Source organism: Pogona vitticeps, chromosome 5 (genome assembly GCF_051106095.1).
Source record: "Pogona vitticeps strain Pit_001003342236 chromosome 5, PviZW2.1, whole genome shotgun sequence".
NCBI lineage: Eukaryota > Metazoa > Chordata > Lepidosauria > Squamata > Agamidae > Pogona > Pogona vitticeps.
In genome coordinates, this window is record NC_135787.1 from 191602392 (window position 1) to 191627274 (window position 24883).

The following is a 24883-nucleotide window of genomic DNA, read 5'->3' on the forward strand; positions in this document are numbered from 1 at the left end:
ACACCCTGGGACTGTGCAGCTGGCCCAAGGCCACCCAGGCTGGCTCTACTTCCAGGAGCAATCCAGCTAATGAATGAAATTTTGAAGATCAATATAGAAGCAGGCTCTAGAATGGTGGTTTTATCAATATCAGTGGATAGTGAATGGTGGAACTGGACATTGAAAGTATTTATATCAAATTTATTAACAGCAGCAAGACTGTTGGTTGTTGTGGGTTTTGGGGGCTCTGTGGACGTGTTCTTAAAGTTTTTCTTCCTAACGTTTCACCAGTCTCCGTGGCCGGCATCTTCAGAGGACAGGAGTAGCACTCTGTGCTCTGGTGCAGTTTGTTTGAATAGTTGAGTATTTCTAGCTGTGGGGTCAGCTTTTGTCCTTTTCAGGAAATTGGGTGATTGTGGTGATCAGCGTGTTTTTGGTTGTGGGTGTATTGTTGTGATAAGCAGCAAGATTAGTGACAGCAGAGAACTGGAAAGTAAAAGTATAGTTTTCAATTAAGTGAATAGCATAACAAAGTTCAGAATATAGCTGTTAATGACAAGCTAACATGTAACAGTAGAGTAAAAAGTGTTGGGAAATAAGAATATTTTTCATGGGATCTGGGGAGGTTTCTCTGACTTTGAACAGATAGAGGGGAAGGGTTGTGTGTCCCTTAGCAATACTCAGTGCCGTTCCGGAAGAGGAATGGGTCTTCGCTCATGATTGGGGCAGAGGGCTCCCACTAGTCTTGGGGGTAGGCAGCCTGCCCATCCTGGTCCAAGAGACACCCACAGCGTAACCTGCATGGAGATGGATGGAAAAGCACACTCTACCACCTCCTGAACTGCAAGGAGAACAAACCTATCCATTTTGAAGGAAATCAACCATGAGTGCTCCCTGGAAGGACAGATCCTGAAGCTGAGGCTCCAATCCTTTGGCCATCTCATGAGAAGAGAAGAGTCTCTGGAAAAGACCCTGATGTTGGGAAAGTGTGGAGGCAAGAGGAGAAGGGGACGACAGAGCATGAGATGGTTGGACAGGGTCATTGAAGCGACCAACATGGATTTGACCCAACTCCAGGAGGCAGTGGAAGACAGGAGGGCCTGGCATGCTCTTGTCCATGGGGTCACGAAGAGTCGGACACGACTTAACGATTATACAAGAACAACCACCACCTCCTAATAGAAGCGCCAGAGTGAATTGAGTCATCTCTTTTCCATTCCTGCCCCTCCTCATGGGAAGTCCAGCAATTTCATCTTTTGATCCCAACCGTATTGATGTTGAATTAATCTTAACCTTTTTAAATGCCTTGCAAATAATTAAGGTGACTAATTGATTTGCAAAAAAAGCACCTGCAGAACTATGACTGGATGGCTGGAGGACAGCTGTGGGTAAATGGACCCGCCGTCTTTTTAACCCCCAGGCCTGCCAATGACTTTAGTTTCACAGCAAAACTCCGAATTCATTCTGTATAGACAAGAGAGAAGAGGGGTCCTTTTCATTTTTAAACTCTCCTGAAAGGAATTCATGAACGTCTAATGATCAATTTCTCTCTTCGCTGGCAGGCGTAGTGCAATTTACATATCCTTCCAGTCCTTCTGCAATCCAGAGAGCAGGAGGTTCTCCATCAACAATGCCTAGAATATCACGCCCAGGTCAGTAATACAATTGCCTTTTTATTGGAGAAAAACCACCGTTGTATACTGATGGCTTCAGCTTTAAATAATTGTCTTTCAAAGACAAGCCGGGTCCTTCCTAAGGCAAAAGGCAAGATAAAGATATTTTAAATAAATAAAATGATTTTTTGTTAAAAAAAAAAGGAAGAAAGGAACTCAAAACCCTTGACCCCTGGACAAGCTAGCAAAGGTAGCTTTTCCTTCTGACAACCTGAAAACTCATTTCGAGACACAAATCTATTAAGCTGGGTGGAGGGGAGAGAACCTTCTCCGGCTTTGATAGGCAGGTCCAGAGAATTCACAGAAGGCTGTACGTACCAGGTTTTCTCTGAAGTGAGCCTTGGTTCTAAGATCCCTGACTGCTCAATGTAAAACAAGGGATTTTAAAGAAGACTACAGTATAGGGTTTAAACATGAGAGAGAGACCCTTCCCTCTGGCTGCAAAGTGCAAGGGGAAAAACACCGTTGACAATAACCACCGTCTTAGAACTGTGCAAAATGCAACTTTTTAAATGGAGACATCGGTTTTCATGTAAAAACTATCATTTCTTTTTTTGCAAAAAGGGTGATGATTTTTTTCATTCCCCTGCAGGACTGAAAAATCTCACATCACTTGAAACCACCACCACCCGCCTTTTCCCCCAGTACGTGTCTCAATTATCAAAACACTGGGGATTTCTTTTAGCTAAGAAAAAATGGCAATTGCTCTTTACATCTTCATTCCCGCCACTGGCTAGTGGGGGAGGGGGGAAGACTACTGTATAAATCTGACATTATGGTGTTGGAATTATTGGCAACCTACATAGGATGCCTTTAAAAGGTTTTGGCTGGGAGAGAGCTGCAGTTAATGTCAATAAATCAAGTAGCAGCCCATTGTTCCCTCTACGTCAGAATTTTGAAGAGAGTCATGCCTTTCGATCTAAGTTTTGTTTTCCCGCCTTTTTCCGGTCAGAAAAGTTTAGTAATGAAGTGTGAGGACAGCTAGAGCAATGTGGTTCGGTCACAAAGCTAGTTAACCTGTTAAACTAAGCTTAACCAGTTCATACATTTCCACCCAATGTGCTGTTCATTTTTATATATGAAGAACTGTAAGTAAACAGAACACTTTTATTCTTTCTCCTTACCAGTGTCTCTAAGTGAATGATCGAGACAGTAAGTGCCAGTTGAGGCAAACCAATCAAACAAGCGAAGGTCTAGTGTGGGGAGATGTGAACCCAATATGCTCTGTAGGACCCTGCCCAGACTTTTATTCACTGCATAATTAATTTCTCACCACTCTGCCCAACATAGGGCAGATCCTGTGGATACCTGGCAACGGTTCTCCATACCAGCCTGGCCCACTAAAAGCAGGTCTTCCTAATAACATTATTTACCTGACAATGCTCCATTCTGGTTCAATCCTCAAGATGGTCGGATCTTCCACATACTTAAACTTCAGTTCCTTATGTGACTTGGTCTTCTCCTGCTCTTTACGTAGTGTGGCTTTATCCACCTTCACAGTCACGTCCACCACATTCTTCTCCAGCCCATTGCTGAATGCTGTGGTATTGCAGACAATGTATTTGGCAGATCTCCTGGCAGGAAAAAGAATTAAGATGAACCTGGACCAGCAGGAGAAGAACTGAGACGGGGCTTCTGTTCCATTTTAGACCATGCAAACCTATTGGATGAGGTTGGCTGCCTTTTCCATTTGAACTTGGGCACCCTTATCATAATATACTAGGACCACGGTAACTGCAGGGGAGAAGTCCCAAACCTGCCCACCCCGTGGATGCTGAAAAACATGGAAGTAGCATACATTAGATCAGTGGTCCCCAACCTTGGGCCTCCAGATGTTGGTGGACTTCAACTCCCAGAAATCCTGGCCAGCAGAGGTGGTGGTGAAGGCTTTTGGGAGTTGTAGTCCATGAACATCTGGAGGCCCAAGGTTGGGGACCATTGCATTAGATCACTGGTTCTTAAACTTGGGTTACTCAGGAGTTTTGGACTGCAACTCCCAGAAGCTTTCACCACCAACTGTGCTGGCTGGGGTTTCTGGGAGTTGCAGTTCAAAAGCATCCGAGTAACAAAGGTTAAGAACCACTACATTAGATGGTCCCTTCCTCCCTCTAGTGACCAGTCCTGGTTAATACACCCTGGAAATACAGACAAATACCTATTTCTGGGTTTTTTTAATTTAGTACCTTCTGGCAGTAGATAAATGAATCAGTGGATACTGATCCCATGGCTAGGAGAGTCCTACTGTTTATAATTTGCAAGGGTCCGTAATGAGTGAAGGGCTATGATTTGTTTCAGGGGGAAGTCCTTCACAGTTGCAAACTCACCCTCCTTCAAAGTATTGAAGGATTCGCCCAAATTCTGTTGTGCAATGTGAGCAAAAGTTCTAGTCCTTTCCTCTACAGTAAATAAAGGCCTCTAAGAGAGATTCTCAGGGGCATGAACGCCCACGGCCTTGGGGTGTGTGTGTCACCTCAGGAATTGAGGCACTTGATAGAGGATTCAACCAAAACGGATGCATTTGCTTATACAGTGGTGCCTTGCTTAATGATGTAAATTCGTTCCAGCGAAATCGCTGTACAGCAAAAACATCGTAGAGCAAAAATAAAAAACCCATTGAAACACATTAAAACCCGGTTAATGTGTTCCAATGGGCTAAAAACTCACAGTCCAGCAAAGATCCTCCATACAGCGGCCATTTTCAGTGCCTGTATAGCGAGGAATCCGTCCCTAAGCACAGCGGGGAGTCATTTTGCGCACCCGGTGGCCATTTTGAAAACCCAACGATCAGCTGTTTTGATCATTGTAATGCGAAGAATCGGTTCCCAAAGCAGGGAACCAATCTTTGCAAAGCGAAAAAACCCCATTCAAAACATTGTTTTACGATCGCAATTGTGATTGCAAAAATATTGTCGTAAAGCAGATTCGTTGTAATGCATGGTAATCGTTATGCGGGGCACGACTGTATTACACAAGTGGATTTCAACCACTGTCTTGTTTCCGTTGCCTCTGGGCTTCACGCAGATGAAATGATTCTTCTCCAGCTGACCCAAGGCCTCTCTATACACATTATATTGATCTTCTCTGATGGCAAAAAAAGGGCATGGGACTCCCAGTTGGGAAGGTGTGCCCATTCTGGCTCGAGACACCACTCTACTTTCACCCCAAAAAGTGTCCCTCTGTGGTGGTCACTTGGCCTTGGACATGCTGTTTATGACAAGCAACTTTTTTGGGGGAGAAAGAAGGGCGCCACAGGGAGATTTTTCAGAGCAAATGGGACAGAGAGATCATACCATACCAAGGCCTGAAGGCTAATATGTTCCTTCAAAAGAAGGGTGACTAGCTTAGCCAAACGTTTTCTGAGCGATCTGGAGAATTTAAGATGCCATCGGTTTTATTGGGTTTCTGCTTCCTTGTATCCACACTTATTTGCTTTCCTGACAAACTGATAGAGGAGAACCTCTGTATCTCCGGGGGATCAGTTCTAAGCCCACCCCCTGAGAGATGTTGGAAAAATGCAGATTATTGTAAACACTATTATAATAGTGAATTCTATACACAGCGTGGTCTCTGGCTCCCTCTAGTGCCCTGTTCTGTAACTTCACTTTGAGAAATATATATTTCTAGCATTTTTCTTTTAATATTTTTAATATTTCCACACCATGGATAAGTGAATCAGCGGATACTGATTCCACAGATAAGGGGGTTACTATTGTCCTACAATTCCCATCAATGAATATTAAAAGATGCTTCCAATGGTCAAACCATATGGGGTAACCAGAAGTGCACAGAAGGTTGCCCATAGAAAAGATATCTTCGAAGTATATGTCCCCAATGTTCCTCACCCCAAATCCTTTTACTACATCTTATGTTAACTTAAAAAGGCCCTTTGCACCCTCTAGGGACAAGGGAATAATTCTGGTCTATTTTAACTGCTAAGGGATGGCATACTGAGGTGCTCATCCAACATAAGCTTTCTCGCAACATCAAGCTGCGATCTACTCCCGCCTCTTCCACTCCTTTGCATTTCTTATCCCCAAAGCTTGTGGGGGAATTGTCCCCTAGAATATCGGAGCTCGTTGGGATGTACCAGTGAAAATGGCAGGGATGCTGACCCAACGACACTGAGACGTTGCTGCCGGCATTCAGGTTGGTGCCCGTGATGGTGACTTGAGTGCCCCCGGACATGGGCCCTTGCTTCGGATATAGGTCGGAAAGCGTCAGAGTCTGGAAAAGAGAAAGACAACAGAAACAGCTTGAATGGAATTAGCAGAAGGGATGTGATTCTCCCGATTTCCTGTTCTCAAAGATAAGCAGAGGGGGAAAATATCTTTTTCTCTTTGCTGTGAGATTTTTCTGGCTAGCCCCACTGCCCTCAAAGAAGTCTTGCAGGAGATCTTGAGGGTTTTCTTGGATGTTTCATGGTCCTTTGTCCAGAAGGAACGCCAAGCCATGCAGAGTAATTATAATTCCAGCACAAACCAAGATCTTTCCTGCCCAGGATTCTTCCAGAAAGGGCAGACAAAAAAGAGCTAAGATGCTCAGGATTATCGTAATGCTTACTAAAATGGCACCTTTCCTGCACCAGATTCTTCCAGGAAGGACAAAAGTGATGCCAAGCTGCAGAGAATTATTACAATCCCTGCCAGATGAGTTATCTGGAAGGATTCAATGGAATGAGGATCAATCTACACAGGGTTTGGCATTTTTTTCCTGTAAAGAACAAAGTTTACAATAGTCCCTCCTGCCCTCTTTCTGGCTCAGACAGGTGTGGACCGCCAAGCCGTGGTGTAGCATGGGGAGGGGGAGCCCACAGGGGCAGTCACCCTGGGCACAAATGTTTTGGGGGTACCAAGGAGTCCCTCTGTTTGCAGCAAGATGCTGCTAGGAAGCCACTGCACCCATCAGGCATGGGACTTGTGACTTGGACCCATTTGTCTGAGTCCCCATTGGCAAGTCTCTGTGGACCCACCTCTGCACCCCACCACCAACATCATCATTTTCAAAGGCAATAGGCCGGACTTCCATTCCTGGAGCCTGCCTGCTGCATTCGCCCACCCATGTGCCAACCGGCTGGCGCATACCTAGAGATCACGAACTCCTCTGGGAACAAGGGGGCTGTGGGGCTTCCCTTCCAGGCCACTCTGTCTGCACAGACCTGAAAGGCAGTGTGGCTTTTACAGCAGCAGGGAGGGGTATCTCAGAGGGGGGGGTGCAGGGCGTCATGTTCCCAAGCTGTTTCAACAGGCAAAAGTCCAATAAGCCAGTCCAATATCAGAAGTTCAGAAGATGCAAGGCAGATACCAAAATGCCAAAGCCAAAACACAAACCGTAGTCAGAAGTCAGAGTTCAAAGCCAAGGGTCCGGAGAACAAGGTCCAAGATAAGCAAGAGTGTGGATGCAAGCCAGAGTATTGACTTGTTGCTTCCACAAGCTTCCAAGCCTTCTAGGTGCAGATTATATAGCAAAACAGTCATCAAACTCCTAGAAGCCTTCTATCCTGTTAAAATTCAGGACTGGTTGACCTGATATTTCTGCGGGCAGCATTCATGCGATCCTCTGACCTTTGTGTCACGAGTCTTTGCTGAAGCTTAACTCTCATTCTGGCTACTGGGGGAGGAGAATCTGGTGGTGATTCAGCTGTCCGTGCTTCTAATTGCCCAGCATTTTCCTCAGCTGTAATTAACCCCTCAGATTCCAGATTTTCTTTGGCTGAACTCATGACACCGGGTTGTGGAGGGGTCAGGGGGTGCATGGAGGGGGTGCAGGTCTCAGGGGGCTCTCTCCTTCCCCTTGGAGGTGGTGGTGACCCTTCTCAGAAGCAGGAGGTCTGGCTTCTCCTCCAGGGGCCAAGGTTTCTGCTGCCTCCACCACCTGCCCGGCGTCCAGCGGATAGGTGTGTCTGCAGAGAGGCAGGGGCCACTTGGGAAGGGAAGTCTCAGGAGCAGCTAGGGTGGTCACGGAGGGGGCTGGTGGGGTCACAACTGGAGAGGACCAGCCAAGGTTCACTCAGCAGTGAGTGCCCGAAGCTGGGAGGGACCCTCCAGAGCCTCCTTGAACACAAGCAAGGCAAGAGCAGAGAAAGGAAGTGTGTGATTGTTTTAGAACCCAGTTCCCAGAATCCTGCTGGCAACGGCTGCTCCTGTAAAAGTTAGCAATCCTCTAACCCAGTGGTTTCGAACCCAGGGGTACTTGGACTCCAATTCCCAGAAACCCCGGGCAGCACATCTGGCGGCAAAGGCTTCTGGAGCTGCAGTCCGAGAACATCTGGGTGACCCGCGATTGGGAACCACGGATCTAACCCACACTAACTTTCATAGCCTCCCCAATTCAAGCTGGATGGGACTCGTAATCATTAATGTCACAGATCATCCCGTGCCGAAGCCTTCAAACAGTTTATGCAGTCAGCCATGATTTTTTTTTCCTTGTGCTGATTGCACACCCAAACAAAAACCTTAGAAAGGCAGAGCTAGAAGGGATCTTTTGGAGTCCAGGCCCTGTCCAGGAGGCACAAGTGGGGGGGGGAATCAAACTTCCAATCTCTGGCTCTGCAGCCAGAGACCTAAGCCGCTGACTTATCCACAGTAGTAAATTCATTTTTAAAATATATCATTTTCTTTTCCCCCCCATTTTTTATTTTCCCAACATAAAACTTACAAATATATAAGAAACAACATCTTATGTATGTATGTGTGTGTGTGTGTGTGTGTGTGTGTGTGTATGCATATATCTCTATCTAAAAACAATACATACTGTAAAGTTTAACTTACAAGCATTCTTGTATAATAATACATTTCTTTTAGCAAGATCTTCTCCATGTTATTCATTTTACTCAACTTTTTGTTTATTACAAAGCTTTTGTTTTCCACCATTCATAGAATAGGTTCCAGCTTTCATAATAAATTGATTTTTCTTGCCCTTTTGGTCTCTTTGCTAGTCTGTCCATTTCTGCACACTCTAATATTTTTTTGATAATCAATTCATCTTTTGGCAGGTCTCCCTCTTTCCATACCTGTCCCCATGCTAATCTAGCTGCTGCCAGGACATGTGATATTTTAAAAATATCATTTTCATTGAGTGCAGATAAAACCACATTGCAGAGACATCTATACTGCAGAAAAGAGCAAGGGAGAAAATAGGTTAGAAATCAATCAATCAATCAGTCAATCAATCAGTCTGTCTGTCTGTCTGTCTGTCTGTCTGTCTATCTATCTATCTATCTATCTATCTATCTATCTGTGCCTTTCTTCATTGCCCTGAAACAAATCAAAGTAAAAGCTGTCATATTTAGGAGTGCAAAGTTGATACCAAAGCATGGTGGGCGATTGTCCCCTTTTTGGGGGTGGGGGTGGGGAGAATCTAAAGTTGTAGTTTCTTCTTTCATTAGCATTTTAATAGAAAAACTTTCCACTTGGTCCCGAGTGAAAAGCCACCATCTGCATTTAAATGAAGCCCCCCCCCCCCCGCAACCTTATCTTCATGCTCCCTTCCAATTTAAAGAATGGTATAAAAGGTTTAAAATCCCTAATGAATGAACAGGTACAATGGACAGACTCTATCGTTAAATACTGTAGATGATTCACGGCATTTTCTAAAATCTCCCCTCGCTTCTGCTCATTTGGTCATTTGCTCATTCCTCCGAGGATCAACACAGTTTATGGAGGAGTAATTACTTAGGAGCAGGAGAGAACTAGAAATAAATTCTCTTCTTTCTCTCTGTCCTGGTGGAACCTAGGAGAACCATAAAGAAGAAGAAGAAGAAGCCGCTCCTGCTCATGATGAATAAGGATGTGACCAATCTGTGATCAATTCTTTGTTCTTACTGAGATGGTCTCTCATGCTGCTTATAGAGAGTTTCTTAACCAATTTAGGATTTTTTTTTCAAATCCATCACAAGAACAAGACAAGAAGTCACTGTTGTTGTTCTTCAATTGACATTTTTTCAACTGGAATACAAAGCTCTATGCCCAAACTAGAGCCCTTTCTCTTTGTAAAGCAAAGCAGACACTCCGCCAGCATAAAAGGAGTAGGTCATGGGTCAAAAAGATGCAAAAAACCCACAAAAACACAATTCAAAGCTTCTTACCTCAAAAAGTCCAGAGACTATAGTTTCTATCAATACTTGCACTCACATAGAATTTGTTTATTTAATTTTTACCCTGTATTTCTCCATAAAAGGACCTAAGTTATTTATGCAACTTATGCCATTTACACAAATTAAAAACACTACACCACTTGCAACAGGTGAGAACTCCACTTGAGAGCAAGAGGAGACCTCTCACCCATCTTGAAGATAAAAAGGAGCAAAAATTGAAAATTTCTTGGTCTTGTCTGAGACACTGAGAAAAAAAGCCCACATTTACATCCCAAAGATGAAGCCTAGAAAAAAGTCTATAGTAATGACAATTGTGTGTCGTCAATTGTGACTTACAGTCATTCTTTTCAGGGTTTTCTGGGTAGTTGTTGTTGTTTAGTCGTTAAGTCGTGTCTGACTCTTCATGACCCCATGGACCAGAGCATGCCAGGCCCTCCTCTCTTCTCAAAAGTGCCTTACCATTCGCTTCATCCAGGGGTGCCCTGGGACGGTGCAGCTGGCTCAAGGCCACCTAGGCTGGAGTCCGACTAGAGAATTGAACTCCCAGCCTCTGGTTTTGCAGCTGGGTACTTAACTCACTAGCCTCAACAACATCTTAAAAAGCAGAGACATCACCTTGCCGACAAAGGTCTGCATCGTCAAAGCTACGGTTTTTCCCGTTGTGATGTATGGAAGTGAGAGCTGGACCATAAAGAAGGCTGACCGCCAAAGAATTGATGCTTTTGAATTGTGATGTTGGAGGAGACTCTTGAGAGTCCTCTGGAGTGCAAGGAGAACGAACCGATCAATTCTAAAGGAAATCAACCCTGAGTGCTCACTGGAAGGACAGATCCTGAAGCTGAGGCTCCAGTACTTTGTCCATCTCATGAGAAGAGAAGACTCCCCGGAAAAGACCCTGATGTTGGGAAAGTGTGAAGGCAGGAGGAGAAGGGGACGACAGAGGATGAGATAGTTGGACAGTGTCATCAAAGTGACCAACATGACTTTGACCCAACTCCGGGAGGCAGTGGAAGACAGGAGGGCCTGGCGTGCTCTGGCCCATGGGGTCACAAAGAGTCGAGTAACGACTTAACGAGTAAACCACCACAACTACTTAACTCACTGAGCTAGGCAGCCACACACCGAGCTACTGACTCCCAGAAAATCAGCATTCCTGATTGTGTGAAGATAGGGACAGACAGAAGGGCAGGATCGGAGCTTTCCCCACCCATGCTTTCAAACTGACACTTCTTAGAACATCTCAATAAGCTGAAGACACGAGCCGTGGTATTGTGGCCTGTGATGGAATACCAAAGGATATCTGCAACCCGTTCTGTCTCACTGGGCTGGGACTACTTACTAACAAGGTCTGCAGTCAGATGGAAATGGATTTACAGAATCCATTTCACCTAGGAAATCTTGGAACTTGGGAGGCCACCCCACCTTTCCCACCACCTGCTCCGGGAAGGCAACACGAGAGACTGGCCAGCCATTACCTAGTGCGATTCAAGAACAGCCTTTCCATAACATTCTTACCGCTTTCTCTTTTCGGCACGCCAGACTCTTGTCCTGCTGCATTTCCTTCCAATGAGAAAAGCATGACATTTCTGGCAGTGTTTTGATACTAATAGCCATTATCATTAAAATCTCATTTCCAGGCGTGTGATAATGTTGCGGTGGCTTTATTAATGATTCACAGCTGCCTTCACCCATGTTATGCCGCATATTTTATGCTGCATAATCAAAACCGAGTTAAGGTGGAGACGCAGGCGACAGAATTAGCCCTATGGACAATTTACACTTCCCCCTTTTCCTTGGGGATGAAAAAGAAAACCAACCATCAGGAAAAACGCCCGTGAGAACAGAGTAGGGTCTCTCAAACCATGGGGGTACACGTACAAATTTATTTAACAGGCATTGGCTATTCCATAGGAAATTTTGGCCCCGCTTCCTTCGGACATGGGGAACTCCCTTATCCTACATCAGGCGATCAGGTGATCTAGCTCCAAAGCAGAATGCCTTTAGATGAGCTGCTTAATGTTTCAGAAGTTATCATCTCTGAAGGATGTACTGGCATAGTCTCTCTGCCCCCGGCCCCCAGAGAACTAAATCAACCAAGGCAGGGAAGGAACCCCAATCTTTAACTGTTTATCTAAAATGATTCAAGCATGTCGAATCATCGACCACGGAAGTACCATAAAGGTCATCAAGCCCCAACTTCGGCGGATGCAGGGAATGAACAGCCGAGGCACTCCTGTCCCACGGTCATCCAACCTGTGTTTTCAAAAACACCATCGAAGGACGACCGACCCCCTTTTGCCAGTTCTACTTCTAAACAGAACTTACTGTCAGGACATCCTTTGTAAGATCGCCTTTCTCGTAATCCGAGTCCTGGGCTCCTACATGGTGGAGCGACAGAAAACAAGCAAGCTCCGTCTTCCCCGTGGCAGCCCTCCAAATATTTGAGAATACCACCTCTCTGTCTTTTCTCCAGGCTAACTATGCCTCCCTCCCTCAGCCATTCCTCGCTGGGCTTACTCTGCACACCTAGTTACAAGGAGCATGTCACGCCCTTATGACAAGAGCTTCACCGGCTACCAGTCTGTTCCTGGGTCCAGTTCAAAATGCTGGCTATTACCTATAAAGCTTGGGTCCAGGCTACTTGAAAGACTGTGTCACCCCATGTGAGTCTTCTTGGCTTTTAAGATCTTCTGGGGAGGTCCTTCTCTAGTTTCCACCACCTTCCCAATCTCACTTGGCGAGGACACGAGAGAGGGCCTTCTTGGTGGCTGCTCCCAGGTTTTGGAATGCATTATCCAGGGAAGCTGGGCGGCCGATTCTGCTCATGCGCCCATCAGCCAACTGATAGGCAGGCGCATGTGCAGATGCAGCAGGCCTGATTTCCCTTCACACGGCCTCTGCCCACGAGTCCACCTATCAACTGGGTGGTGGGCACATGCGCAGAGGGCTGTGACCCAGTTCCTTCGGTTGGCTTCTCTGCTGTTACCATCACCTCCCATTCAAAGAAATCTATGCCATGCGCAACTAACTTCTTTTCCTTCCGAATTTCAAAGTTTCTTTCAGCATTTCAGGAGAAACTGTGCTCAAGAACCGTCCTGCTCTGTCCAGTCTCATGGACAGAAACGGAAAAGACAACCGTTTCGCATCAGAAAATGATAACAACTCCAGAGAGGCGTTCTTTATTAGTGAGCATGTTTGCAGAGACCTCTAAGCCAATAAACCCTGGTGGGCACCTCTTGGTGAACAATGACCAAACAGAAGCAAGATCGCTTGCAACACAGAAAGCCGCGAAAAAACAAAACAAAACAATGGGAGATAAGTAGATGTCCTTTACTTTTTAAGGCAGCTCCAGTTCAAATTGCAAAGCTGTTTCTTCCCCAAAATTCTTATATGCTTTGTGCCGAGAAGCTTGAAAAAATGGACTCGGTCATCGCACCCTGGATCTACAAGCAAAGCTTATCGACTTACCGTAAAATAATAGAACTGCGAGGATTTAGCCATGAACTCCGGCTTACACTCGGCCACACAGATGTCCACGTTTCCTGCATGCTGACTGGGTTTGGCCTCTCCCATCTCACACACTATTCTGGAAGTAAAGCAAAGACATTCCAATGTTGGGTGAACGTCATATTATTAGCGAGGCCAGTACAACCCCATTGCAGATGAGCGATATGGACACGTATTAAATTTCTCGTTCTTGTCAAGATGCTCCGGGGACGAAAATCTGAAGCCCAACATGATTTCTTGATTCTGTTATGAAGTCAAGGGAATTTGCTCTTTCTCGCCTGTCAAGGTTTCTGCAAAAGGAATGAAACATTTCTGTGCCAAAACTATACAACACGCAGAGGGAGCCACGCCGGCTGTCCCACGAAGCTCCGAAATCAATGTGGTGATGATACTTTTATTAGACCTACTAAAAAGAGAGAGAGAGAAAACCAAAAACTTCTGTGCAATCCATCCTTTGAATTTTTTTTAAAAAAAACCCTGAGACATCCTTTAAAGGGGGAAATTTGCATTTCGCTCATAAAGTTTGTTGCTTTTTTACAGCTTTTCTTATGCCCATCAAATTTAGGGATTGAGACGCAGATAGATAGGGAACGAGAGTGTAAGTGGGAATGGAAAGGACGGAAGGAGCAGGAAGGAGGCATGTTTTGAACTGGGAACAAGGTGCATTTTCCTGCTCCTCGGCTGAAAGGCAGAATCAAGGCACAGGGGAATTCCTGAGGAAGTTCTGCCTCTCTCCCTTAACTCTGCCCACCATCGGTTGCTGTGCTTTCCACCCCACTTTCCAGGAGCCCTTCGCTGGGTGTCTTCTGACCTCCAGCTCTTACTTACTGCTCTGCTGGGATGTATCCATCTACCAAGGGTTCGCAATCCACACCAGCGACTTTGACTTTCTTGGCAATGTCCCGGAACTCCAAGCCCAGATTTTCTCCCCGGATGGTCACTCGGGTCCCTCCTTCTCGGGGCCCTCTCACCGGGCTGATCTAGGGGGACAAAACTCTGGCTTAGAAAAGACAGGGAGACGTCAGGTGAAAGTAGAAACCTGGCCTTTTGTTTCTTCAAGATTTATTTCCTATCATGCTTTTCTCTCTGTAACAGGGAGCCCCTGAAATGCCAGCGGTCTTGTACAAACACCAATACGATGACGAGATTGAGTCAAATATCAGAAGGCCACAATCCCATGCTTTAAGACGAGAGATGGGCACAAAATGCCGAGGTGTTCTGTGGTTCAGTGTGTCCCCACCCCACCCCACTAGCAGGGGCCCAATCGGAAGCAGCGCCTCGGCTTCCCTGCCCTGCCTCCTCTGATTCCTGCCTCTTAGTGGGCGCCTGCTGGAGGAGGCAGGGCGCTGAACTACAGAGCACCCGTTCTGCCGAATCGGCACAAACCGCCAAACTGACCGTTCGTGTCCATCTCTAAAACAAAAAAGAAAGGCAGCAGATGAAATGACCCTTGATGACCACGGCTTCCTGAAGAAATTCTGTCAGATTTTCAACGCTGACATATGAGACACTGGCAAATACCTGTATTTATACCCTGCTGTCTCCAGGGTTTAGAGGAGCTAACAGCAATACCATAAAGAGTGTGTGTTGTTGTTGTTGTTGATTTCCTTTGAGGAGCAGAGGAAGTGATTAAATAAATAAATAAGCAAACAAAGAGAGAGACAGACAGGCAGACAGACATCTATTGAGGTGACTCGCTTATTGAGCCGCTTCCCAATATTTGGAAGTTTAGACTGGAAGATTTGCTTTGGATCAGCTGCAGTGATCAATACTCACTGGAACCAATACAAACTTGAATACTTTTATCCACATGAAAAGAGAAGAGAGGTGCACTTGGAGAGAGGAATGGGGTAGAGAGCAAACCAGCCTGCTCCTGCCGTGAACCAAACCGCAGCAAAATGCCTCTGATGTTCTTGTTGAATTCTCATTGAGTTCTCCTGCTCTGACTCCCACAGTTCTTTCCCAGATCCATCATCACAACCAGTTCGGACTCACTGGCATGTGCATGGCAGTGAATGCATCCTAATTAGCATGCACACTAATTAAGTCCTTTTTTCATGCTTTTCACTGTTCGCACGGCCAAAAATCAAGACCGCTTTAGCAATGACAGCCTGGAATGTGATCAAGTCTTGCGTGGCGTCTTGCCGCTAGATTGTGAACAGGCGTGCCAAGACGCAGGTTTGTGGGAAACACGCCTTCCAGCGATGTTGAGGAATGGCAGCCTTACGCCATAAGTACATCGTTACTCGTAAGTTGAAAACTCCTGTTCACTGTCTCTCGCACCCAACTTTGATCCATTTGCATGCATTAATTCTCCTTCTCTTCTTATATCTCTGCTCATAAAGTCTTCGCAGGTCTTAAATATTCTTGCAAAACCTATACCACCAGAAAGTAAGTATGCTAAAAGAGATGATTTTTTTTTTTACCCTTCGTATGTCATTCTGGGGTGACGGCTTCTCAGAAGAAAAAAAAAAAAACCCACTGTAAACATTTCAATCAAACACAACCCGAAATCTGTTTCTTTCTTTCTTTCTTCGCCTTCTTCAACTTTTAAGCAGTTGTGTCACCAGGCTCCTTCAAGACAATCCAAGTTTCAAAGAGATATTTGCAAAACCTGAACATTCTGGCAGCCTCTCCTGTGGGGAAATGCTGAGATGACATAACACAGCGTTTTGATCAGGGATTGCCTGGCAGAGCCCGGGAACGACAGCTTCCGTTAAACTCCTGGATTCAGCTTCGGAGACACAAATCAGAAGCCTATAACTTAGATTTGCTGGTCTCTCTCAATGGCAGAAATCGCAGCAGGAAATTGCCATGAGTTAAAAAGTTGATGCCTGTATTTCTTGTCACATGTCAAGTCATGACGCAGGTGCGCGGAAATAAGTACAAGCACAAACTCTTTAACTTGTGGCATTTTGGCATGGCAATTTATGCTGTTTGGCTCATGTCACCATACAGAAGTAGTAGGATTCTGGCCACGGAGCCATCTGCTCATCCTTCTTAATTTTTCCAGATTCTAGCATGAATCCACAATCCAAATTGGTTCTACTTCGGACTATTTTAATCTGGAATCATCTGGAAAGAGTTGAAGCAGAAGATTATCCTTGTACCACAAGATTATCCTTGTACTAGGGTGAGGTGTACCTTGACACCCTGCCCTAGACTGCACTTGCAATCTCTATGAAATATTGGTTCAGCCAAAAGGAATGGGACTAAGAAAGAGCAGGGCGGGGAGTAAGAGTTTTGAATCAGAAAGAGTAAGAGAGCTGAAATGTCTGGAGCTGTTGTTGACACTTAAGACTGCTAGGGCCCTTGCCAACCTGGTTTTGATATAATCCTTAGGTGTTTGTGTTGGAGGGGTGAATCCACATAGTGAATTCATGAATTGCATACAACTGTACTGATATTTTACTTCTGCATGTGGAGCTGATTCTTCTATATTAAGGACACCCAACTGAGTTGTGGAAAATGGCTTGGATTTTTGCCACCATTTGAATTCAAACGGACACTTGAACTTTGCAATTCTACAAGCAACTTCTGTACTGGTGCTATTGCTGAGATCTTGGGCACACAAATAGTAGCATTTTATCATTGTTATAATTGATCATGTTATCTGTGAATAAAAAGATTTATTTTGTGAAATTGTGTTTGTAAGGTTCACCAATAGACATCTAAGTAAGTAACTAGCTCCAGAGAACTTAGAAGTGTTACACACTATACAACTTAGGTCACAGTACATCCAAATTCAGATCAAGACAGCCTACGTAGAGGAAATCCCAAGAGTCTGGAAAGCCACTTTCAAAAAGTAATTAATACAGTTACAGTTCTAAGGCTCCAGAAGTAATTAGTTACAACTTAATAACATATTTTTATAAGGACCCCTTTAGTTTTCCATTTTCCTAAAAGATCTAAAATAGCCCTTAGCTCCTAGGACCAACTTCATCATCAATTCAGCCACCACAGCAGAACACATGGCATCAAGGGAAGATTCAGTATCATCCAGGATCTTAGAATACTTCTCCTCATCAGCGTCATGACAAGAAAAGTAACTCAAAGTTGCAAAAGGAGCAAAAATTATTGCTCACTAAGTTACAGGGACAATTAAAGGGAGTTATTATTATTAAGATATAACTAGTTATTAGTTATTAGTTATTATTAATTATCTGCCATCAAGTCAATTCTGACTTATGATTACACTCTCAAGGTTTTCCAGGTATAAAGTACTCCAATGTGTTTCAGCAGCCTGGCTTTCTTGGGGGGGGGGCTCTGGGGCTGTGTAGGTTGCCCGTTTTCTGGGAGGGATCCTGATGATTCGAATTCCCTGCCCTTGGTTCCAGTTTAACAAGCTCTAGTCATACCTTAGAATTTGCTGTTCATGTCTTCTCTGCTGGCAGTATTAAGACTAGACCTAGGTTGCTGTTCCCCCCCCCCCAAAGCTTGGGAAGTTTCAAATCACTGTTAATTAACTATTTTTTTCAAAGTTAGGCAATTTGTTTTTACAGCATGGAGAAGATGGGGAAGACAACCATCCTCACAGTGTTTGTGCAAAACCTCCAGAGCCCTGAAAATATCTGTTTTGCCATTCCACCTGAGGCCAAACCACAAATTAAGGGGACGAACACGATGATGGACTTACTTCGGTGATCTTCGGGTTGGTGCACTTGCCCCCCGTTGCCGACAGCTCCAGCCACCGATTCTCCACGATCGGGCAGTGATGTTTAAGTGTGCACTGGTTCAGATCTTCACACCAGCCGCATTCATAGTCTGGATCCGCCTTCAGGCACAAACCGCAGCTCTCTCGCATGGCTCCGCACTTGTAGAGGTGGACTGTTTGGAGACAAGAGACATCTGAAACAGCCACAGCACTGGCGCCAGAGAAGCGGGCACAATTGGCTTTAGGATAGGCAGAGATGCGGGGGTAGTAAATGTTACGTGTGAAGGTCTGAGGAATAGGAGTTAAGTGTGAACAAGGATCGGATGATGCAAATCTACACATTCCGGATTTGTAGAAGGGTTGGTTGGGTTGTACATGGGGAATTTAATTTTAACATACTGTATATTTCCGTGTATAAGACGCTCCCATGTATAAGACGCCCCCCACTTTTCTAACCCAAAATTAAGAAATCTAAGTGGGACTTGGCAAGTGTGTGGGGGGGGAAGGATCAAAGCACTGCACGGTCACGTTGATCCCTGCTTTCTCCTTCACTTGTTTTTTATTCTCTTCAGCTTACTTCCGTGTACAAGACGACCCTCAATTTTTAGTCTAAAGAGTTTAGACAAAAGTATAGACTTATACATGGAAAAATACGGCAACTATCGTCATCAGCAAAAGATATCATGTTTGAATCTTTTTTACTATGCTTGTCTAGTGTTCATCTTTAATATGGTTCATGGTTCCTGTTGTCATTGTTTGGTAAATTATGTCCTGCTTCTTGGACCATGCCCAAAATGCACTTGCTTGCTACGTAATTAATACAGTGCCTCATGGCATAATGGTTGAACTTCAGTACTGCAGCCAAAACTTTGCTCAGGACCTGGGTTCATCTCCAGGGAGCTGGCTTGAGGTTCACTCAGTAGTTGAGGTTCACTCTGGCTTCCATCCCTCCGAGGTCAGTAAACCAAATATCCAGCGGGATAGGCAAGCAATGTTTAGCCTGCATAAATGAATTGTGAAACACCTAGAGCAGTGGTGTCGAACTGTGGCCCTCCAGATGTTCTTGGACTTCAACTCCCAGAAGTCTTCACCACCACCTCTGCTGGCCAGGATTTCTGGGAGTTAAAGGCCAAGAACATCTGGAGGGCCACAGTTCGACACCACTGACCTAGAGAATGCTTTAAGCAATATGGGGCGGCATATAAGCAGCACGCAGTGCTTTGCTTTTTTAAAAAAAATGTAATTAATTAATTAACTTCCTGACTGTCTGTTTCTTTGGGTCAGTGTTCACATCACTTTCATCAAGAAAAAAACAACAACGATATGAAGACACCCTTCAGTGTTTGTTTTTGGTGGACTTTGGGGAACTATTTCCTTAATATATACATTTTTAAAGTAGAAAACTGCATCACAACATCCAGCAAAACACAAATATTGTCCGTTCCAATTCACTTATAAACTTCTAAGGTAATAGCGGATCTCTGTGTAGACCTTTCTACAAAACTGGACTTGAAAAAGTTTGCTGCTACGAACTCAAAATTCTTATTTAAAAACATTGATTAATATCTAAAACTATTCTAAGACGTTCTTGATTCATATTGAAATTTGTGAGGCTTTCAGTGCAGAGAAATCCTATAAAGTAAATCCTGGGGATGTAAATCTTTGCTTATTTCATTCTAACAGATGAAAACGAAAAGAAAGAAAAAAACCTCAGACTTTTTCACTCTGTTTGAGCTAGACAATGAGAAGTGTGTTGCTACTGCATTTTGGTACTTGAAAAATTTGCAGAAGTGTTTTTTATTTTATGCAAAAACATTTATTTTGCGTAGAAACTCTTATGCTTTTCAAAGAAAACCTTGCATTTTCAACGCAGTGCAAGATGTTTTTTAAACTTTGTTTTGATTTTGTTTTTGTTGGCGCTCTTAAGAGATTTTTAAAAATCTGTGCGGGCCATTCTGCTCCCATGGAAAAAAAATGGTGGATGATCTTTTAAAAATAATAATAATATGAGTATTACAAAGAACTCTCTCTCTCTCTGACCAATTCTGAGCATGGAGACAAAGCAAATGTTTTCTTGTTCTCTGCTGTCAAGGCACTTCTAACTGCTTGACGGTAACCCTATGAATAAAGACCTCCAAAAGGGTCTGTTATTAAGAGGCCTGCTCCTGGTTCTTGCCACGTGCTGTCAATTTGGAACCCACTTACAGAAATCTTGACCGGGTTTCCAAGGTAAAGGAGATATTTATGAGTGGTTCTACCCGTTCTACTCTCCTAGTCGGTTTCCATGGCTGAGGGAGGATTCAAAACTTATTCTCTGGAGTTCTAGTCCATCATTCTGTCCACGACACCACACTGGGATCCTCTAACAGCCTGGCTTAGGTCTGTGGCTTCCTTTATTAAGTCAATGTATCTCATATTTGGTTTTTCTCTTTTCCTGTCACCTTCAACCTTCCTCATCCAGACCGTTCTTTCCAGGGAATTTTGCATTCTCATGCTGTGTTTCAATAGACTAAGTCTAGTCATGTTCACTTCTAGGGCTAGTTTACCCTTGATCTGATCTAATACTCTCTTATTTGTCTTCCTAAAAGCTGAATGAGGGGCTCAATTCACTGCGGTCAAAAGACTGCCTCCAATAACTACCTCTACTGCACCCAGTATGTCTTGTCCCCGCATGGCAAATTTTGTCTGGTTCCCTGGCAAAATTCTCCCATACCATCGATCCATCTTTGGCCACTTGTGAACAGGACAGATGTCAGTGCAGGGGGAATCCATTTATGGACTATAATTCCCAGAATCCCCAAGCTAGCATCGCCACAGTCCCTGCAGGCTTGGCAATTATGGAACTGTAGTCTAGATAAGCATCGTTGCCCGTCTTACGGAACCGAGGCGGAGGGAAGCACGGAGAGGCATTTCCGTCCAGCCTTATCCATCATGATATTATTACAAGGTGTGCTTTGGAAAAGGCAAACTGCTCAGGGCGCACCGTGATTTGCAGGAAAGGGCCTAGGCTATAAATATATAAACAGACCCGGGAGGGAGCAAGACAACACCAGACCTCCGGTTGTTTGTACAGATCAGAGTTGAATCATTGATAACATTCAGAGGCGTGTTACTCATCCAGCCAAGACGACTGGGAGGGGGAGAAAGGGGGAAATCAAAACACAAGGCTGAAGGAACGGGAGCTAGAGACAAAAAAAAATTAGCAGTTTACAAAGAACATAATAAAGCCCCTTGGTAGACGGGGAAGGGATGCGGCAACTGCTTTGTGAGGAGAGCGGAGTGATGCGGCCCCGTTGCTAAGGGTTACCACTTCCAAGGACAAGTTGAAATGATTCCTTACCTTTGTTCTGTGCTGGGTTGTCAATGTTGAAATTCCCATTCCAGACGACTGTCAGCTCTACCGGCAGACTGTTGATCTCCATCCCATCGTAGGAATACTAAAAGGGAAAGGGGGGGACAGGAGAAACAGACATAAATATAGAGAGATATACATATATAGATAGGTATCACCCACACCTGTTGCTCCAGCTGCTGGAAAGAAGCGGAGAGGAGCTGCAGTTGCTGTATTTTTTTTTAATTGAACACACACATCCAAGTTTGAAGGCTTTCTGCCCAAATTCCAGCAGCAATCACATTTGAAAGCAGAGCCTGAAAAAGTTACTTATTTGGAAAAGTTTGTGTTAGACACACACAGAGAGAGAGAGAGAGAGAGAGAGAGAGAGAGGGTTATAAAAGCCTTCCCTCTTTCCTGGAATTTCTCAGACAGTGCACCTTAGAATCATAGAATTAATTGAATAATTGCCAGGTGCCCAGAAGGCCACCGAGTCCAAACCCCTGCTCAAGGCAGGAATCCAAATCAAAACACATCTGCCAGAGGGTGGCCCAGTTTTCTCTTGAGTGCCTCCAGCATTGGAGTGCTCGCCACCTCCCAAGGTCATCAGTTCCACCATCGTACTGCTCTAACAGTTAGGAGGTTTTTCTCGATATTCAGCTTAAATCTGGCTTCCTGTAACTTCAGCCCATTATTGTATGTCCTGCACCCTGAGATGATGGAGAACACATCATGCCTCTCCTTCCGAGAAACGTTCAAAAGGTATCAACACATTTTGCATCCAGGCCACAAATTAAGGCCTGTTTTACCTCCAAGGTTTGTAAATTAAATGGCCAATTGGTGTCTATACAGTGGTGCCTCACTTAGCAATGTTAATTCGTTCCGAAAAAAATCGCTGCTAAGCGATTTCATCGCTAAGCGAAACACGGTTTTCCATTGAAATGCATTGAAAAATGGATAATCTGTTCCAATAGGAACGAATTGCCGTCCTTAAGCGAAAATCGCCATATGAAAGATCACTAAGCGAAACGCGGTTCCCCAATTGAAATGCATTGAAACCTATTCAATGCATCTCAATGGGGGGAAAATACAACAACAAATTAAAAAAGAGTCAGAACAAAGTCAAATTTGGTTAACAAAGGGTTTATTAAGTGCACTTTATGATTTCAAACATTTTAAACAGTAAACTTTAACTTTATAAATAACAGAAAAACATTTAAAAAAACAGCAAACATGAGGCTATTTAAACCATCGTTAAGCGAAACAGGGGACCCAAAATTGAATCGCTATGCGAAGCATGGTCCCAACCATCACTAAGCGAAAATTGCCCATAGGGACCATCGCTAAACGAAGCGCAAAAACGCTCCAAAAAAGTCATCGCTAAGCGATTTCGTCGCTAAACGGAGTGCCCATTAAGCGAGGCGCCACTGTACTTTCCTAGGTCTGACTTTATTGACTTGTTGATAGGGGTTTATCTGATTTCATGCTGCATCTCCTGATATTGCTGCAAAAACGTTTGCATTATTTGGTGTACACTAGCTTCTGAGCTCAAGAAAGACTTTTTCCCCCAGGCTATCAGAATCCTCAAGCTGTAACTTCCCAGGCGGTAGTCATCCTCACTAAAGGATTCCAGGAGCTAGCAAACAAAAATCAAACTTCTAACATTCCACTTTTAAAAATATATATAGTTTAAACGTACCTAATTAAATCTCATTTAAAGCAACAATTTTCAACCATCCACTTGGATTTTGTTTTGTCCAATTTACTTGTTTCTATTGCAGAATTTGTGATTTTATCAACTGCTTTTTAAATTTATAAACTGCCCTACGTGTATTGTTAGATTAAAATGTTTCTATATGCCCAACTGCAGTACACTTAGGGCAGTTTATAAATTTAAAAAGTAGTTGATAACAACCACAAATTCTGCAATAGAAACAAGTAAATTGGACAAAACAAATTCCATGTTTATTGTTGAAAATTGTTACTTTAAATGAGATCTAATTAGGTATGTTAAAACTATATTTTTTTAAAAAGTAGAATGCTAGAAGTTCCATTTTTGTATGTAGTCTGTTTTTTTTCTCTTGTTTTTGTCTTTTTCCTATTTTCCTTATTTTGTTAGTGTTTTATGGTTTTTTGTATGTTAGAGATTATTAAAAAAAAATAAAAAATAAAGATCCAAATAAAATAAAATAAAATAAAATGAAGAAATAATATTCATACAGAATCGTCCATGTGTTTTGTGGACTTACTTAGGAAACACCCAGAGGTTCTTATAATCCAACTGTCAACATTTAAGGGAGGGAAACATAAGAAAGAGAAAGGAAAGTTCTGGATGAATTTCATGGTCAGAAAGATATAAGGGTAATAAACTGCTGGGGACATATCTGGAGAACCCAGGATCTGGATTCTCACTGCATCCATTCTCACCCTGATCCTAGAGAAACAGCCTCAAAGGCGGCAGCAGCTGGGGAAAAATATGTTGTTAAGGCCGAGTGATGAGTAATTAACCCAAGGCAGAAGTATGGTGTGAGGAGACGATGGGGACCAGTCTTTAACCGAGTCCATATGTCTCTCGACTTGATTTAACATCAGTTCCACTTGACTGCGTTGCACACTCTCCCCTGTAAACCCAAGCTCAGCTTAAGGCTATGAATCCTTCATGGGCTCTATGGGGATTTTTTTATTACCACCAGTGCCCTTAATTAAAAGAATAACATCTGTCTTGCAGGCAACAAGCAGAGACCAGCAGACCCCTGCCTGATTCCCTACACCATGGCTCAAGGGGCCGTGTGGGGAGAGCTCGTGTAAAGGCGAAAGGAATTTTGGAAGTACCCCCAGCACGGCTCTGCCATTCCCAGGAGGCCACAGAGCTAAGTTTGCCCACTGGTCTAGTCAAAGAACTAACCTCTGGGATGTTTAAATGCCTTGCTTTTTTCAGTGACATTTCTGGAACACGGCATCGTTTCCCACCATCAGGGTGTTCTACTCAGTCCAGTTCCAGGAGCTTAAGATTGAGAATGATTAAGTTTAAATAACATCTAATAATGTTCTGTCTTCATTGGACATATCCTCCAAATATATACTGAACTGCCTTATTTTTCTATGTATAACACTATACTATTGTCTAAAATTTTTCGACTAAAAATTGAGGGTCATCTTATACACGGAAGTAAGCTGAGGAGAGAAAAAAACAAGTGGAGGAGAAAGCAGGGATCAACGTGATCCTGCAGTGCTTTGATCTTTCCCCCTACACTTGCTAAGCCCCACTTAGATTTCTTAATTTTGGGTTAGAAAAGTGGTGGGTGTCTTATACACGGAAAATATGGTATTAATAGGCAAAAATTGGATTCTGTTGCTTATCACATAAAATCTAGAAAAGCTTATGTCTTGAATCCAATCGGCAGTCCTGGCTAGAGTAGACTTATTGAATCAAATGGATTGACACATGTGTTGACTCGCTACTTATTGGGAACTCCAGGGGGGCTGCTGGGTTGAACAAGTAAGGAGATGGAGGCCTATTTGAAACCATTTCATGAGCAAGGATACTAAAACTTTGATGCCTGGATCTTTATGTTAGCTAGCCATTTGGAGGTTTACGATCTGTGTCAATAGCACAGTTGTCATATTCTGCTATCTCGTTTCATTCT

General features: G+C 43.9%; 1 protein-coding gene across 1 annotated transcript in view; it reads right to left on the reverse strand.

The window, feature by feature from the left end:
* Nucleotides 1–24883, reverse strand: part of PLXNA4 (plexin A4) — a 635072-nt gene that overhangs the window by 96571 nt on the left and 513618 nt on the right. The window contains exons 11-16 of the mRNA XM_073002484.2: nucleotides 21246–21342; nucleotides 17888–18078; nucleotides 14080–14231; nucleotides 13213–13330; nucleotides 5740–5876; nucleotides 3026–3226 (exon numbers count right to left, since the gene is read on the reverse strand). Of these exons, the coding sequence (XP_072858585.2) occupies nucleotides 3026–3226; nucleotides 5740–5876; nucleotides 13213–13330; nucleotides 14080–14231; nucleotides 17888–18078; nucleotides 21246–21342 (896 nt within the window). The remainder of the gene's footprint in view (nucleotides 1–3025; nucleotides 3227–5739; nucleotides 5877–13212; nucleotides 13331–14079; nucleotides 14232–17887; nucleotides 18079–21245; nucleotides 21343–24883) is intronic.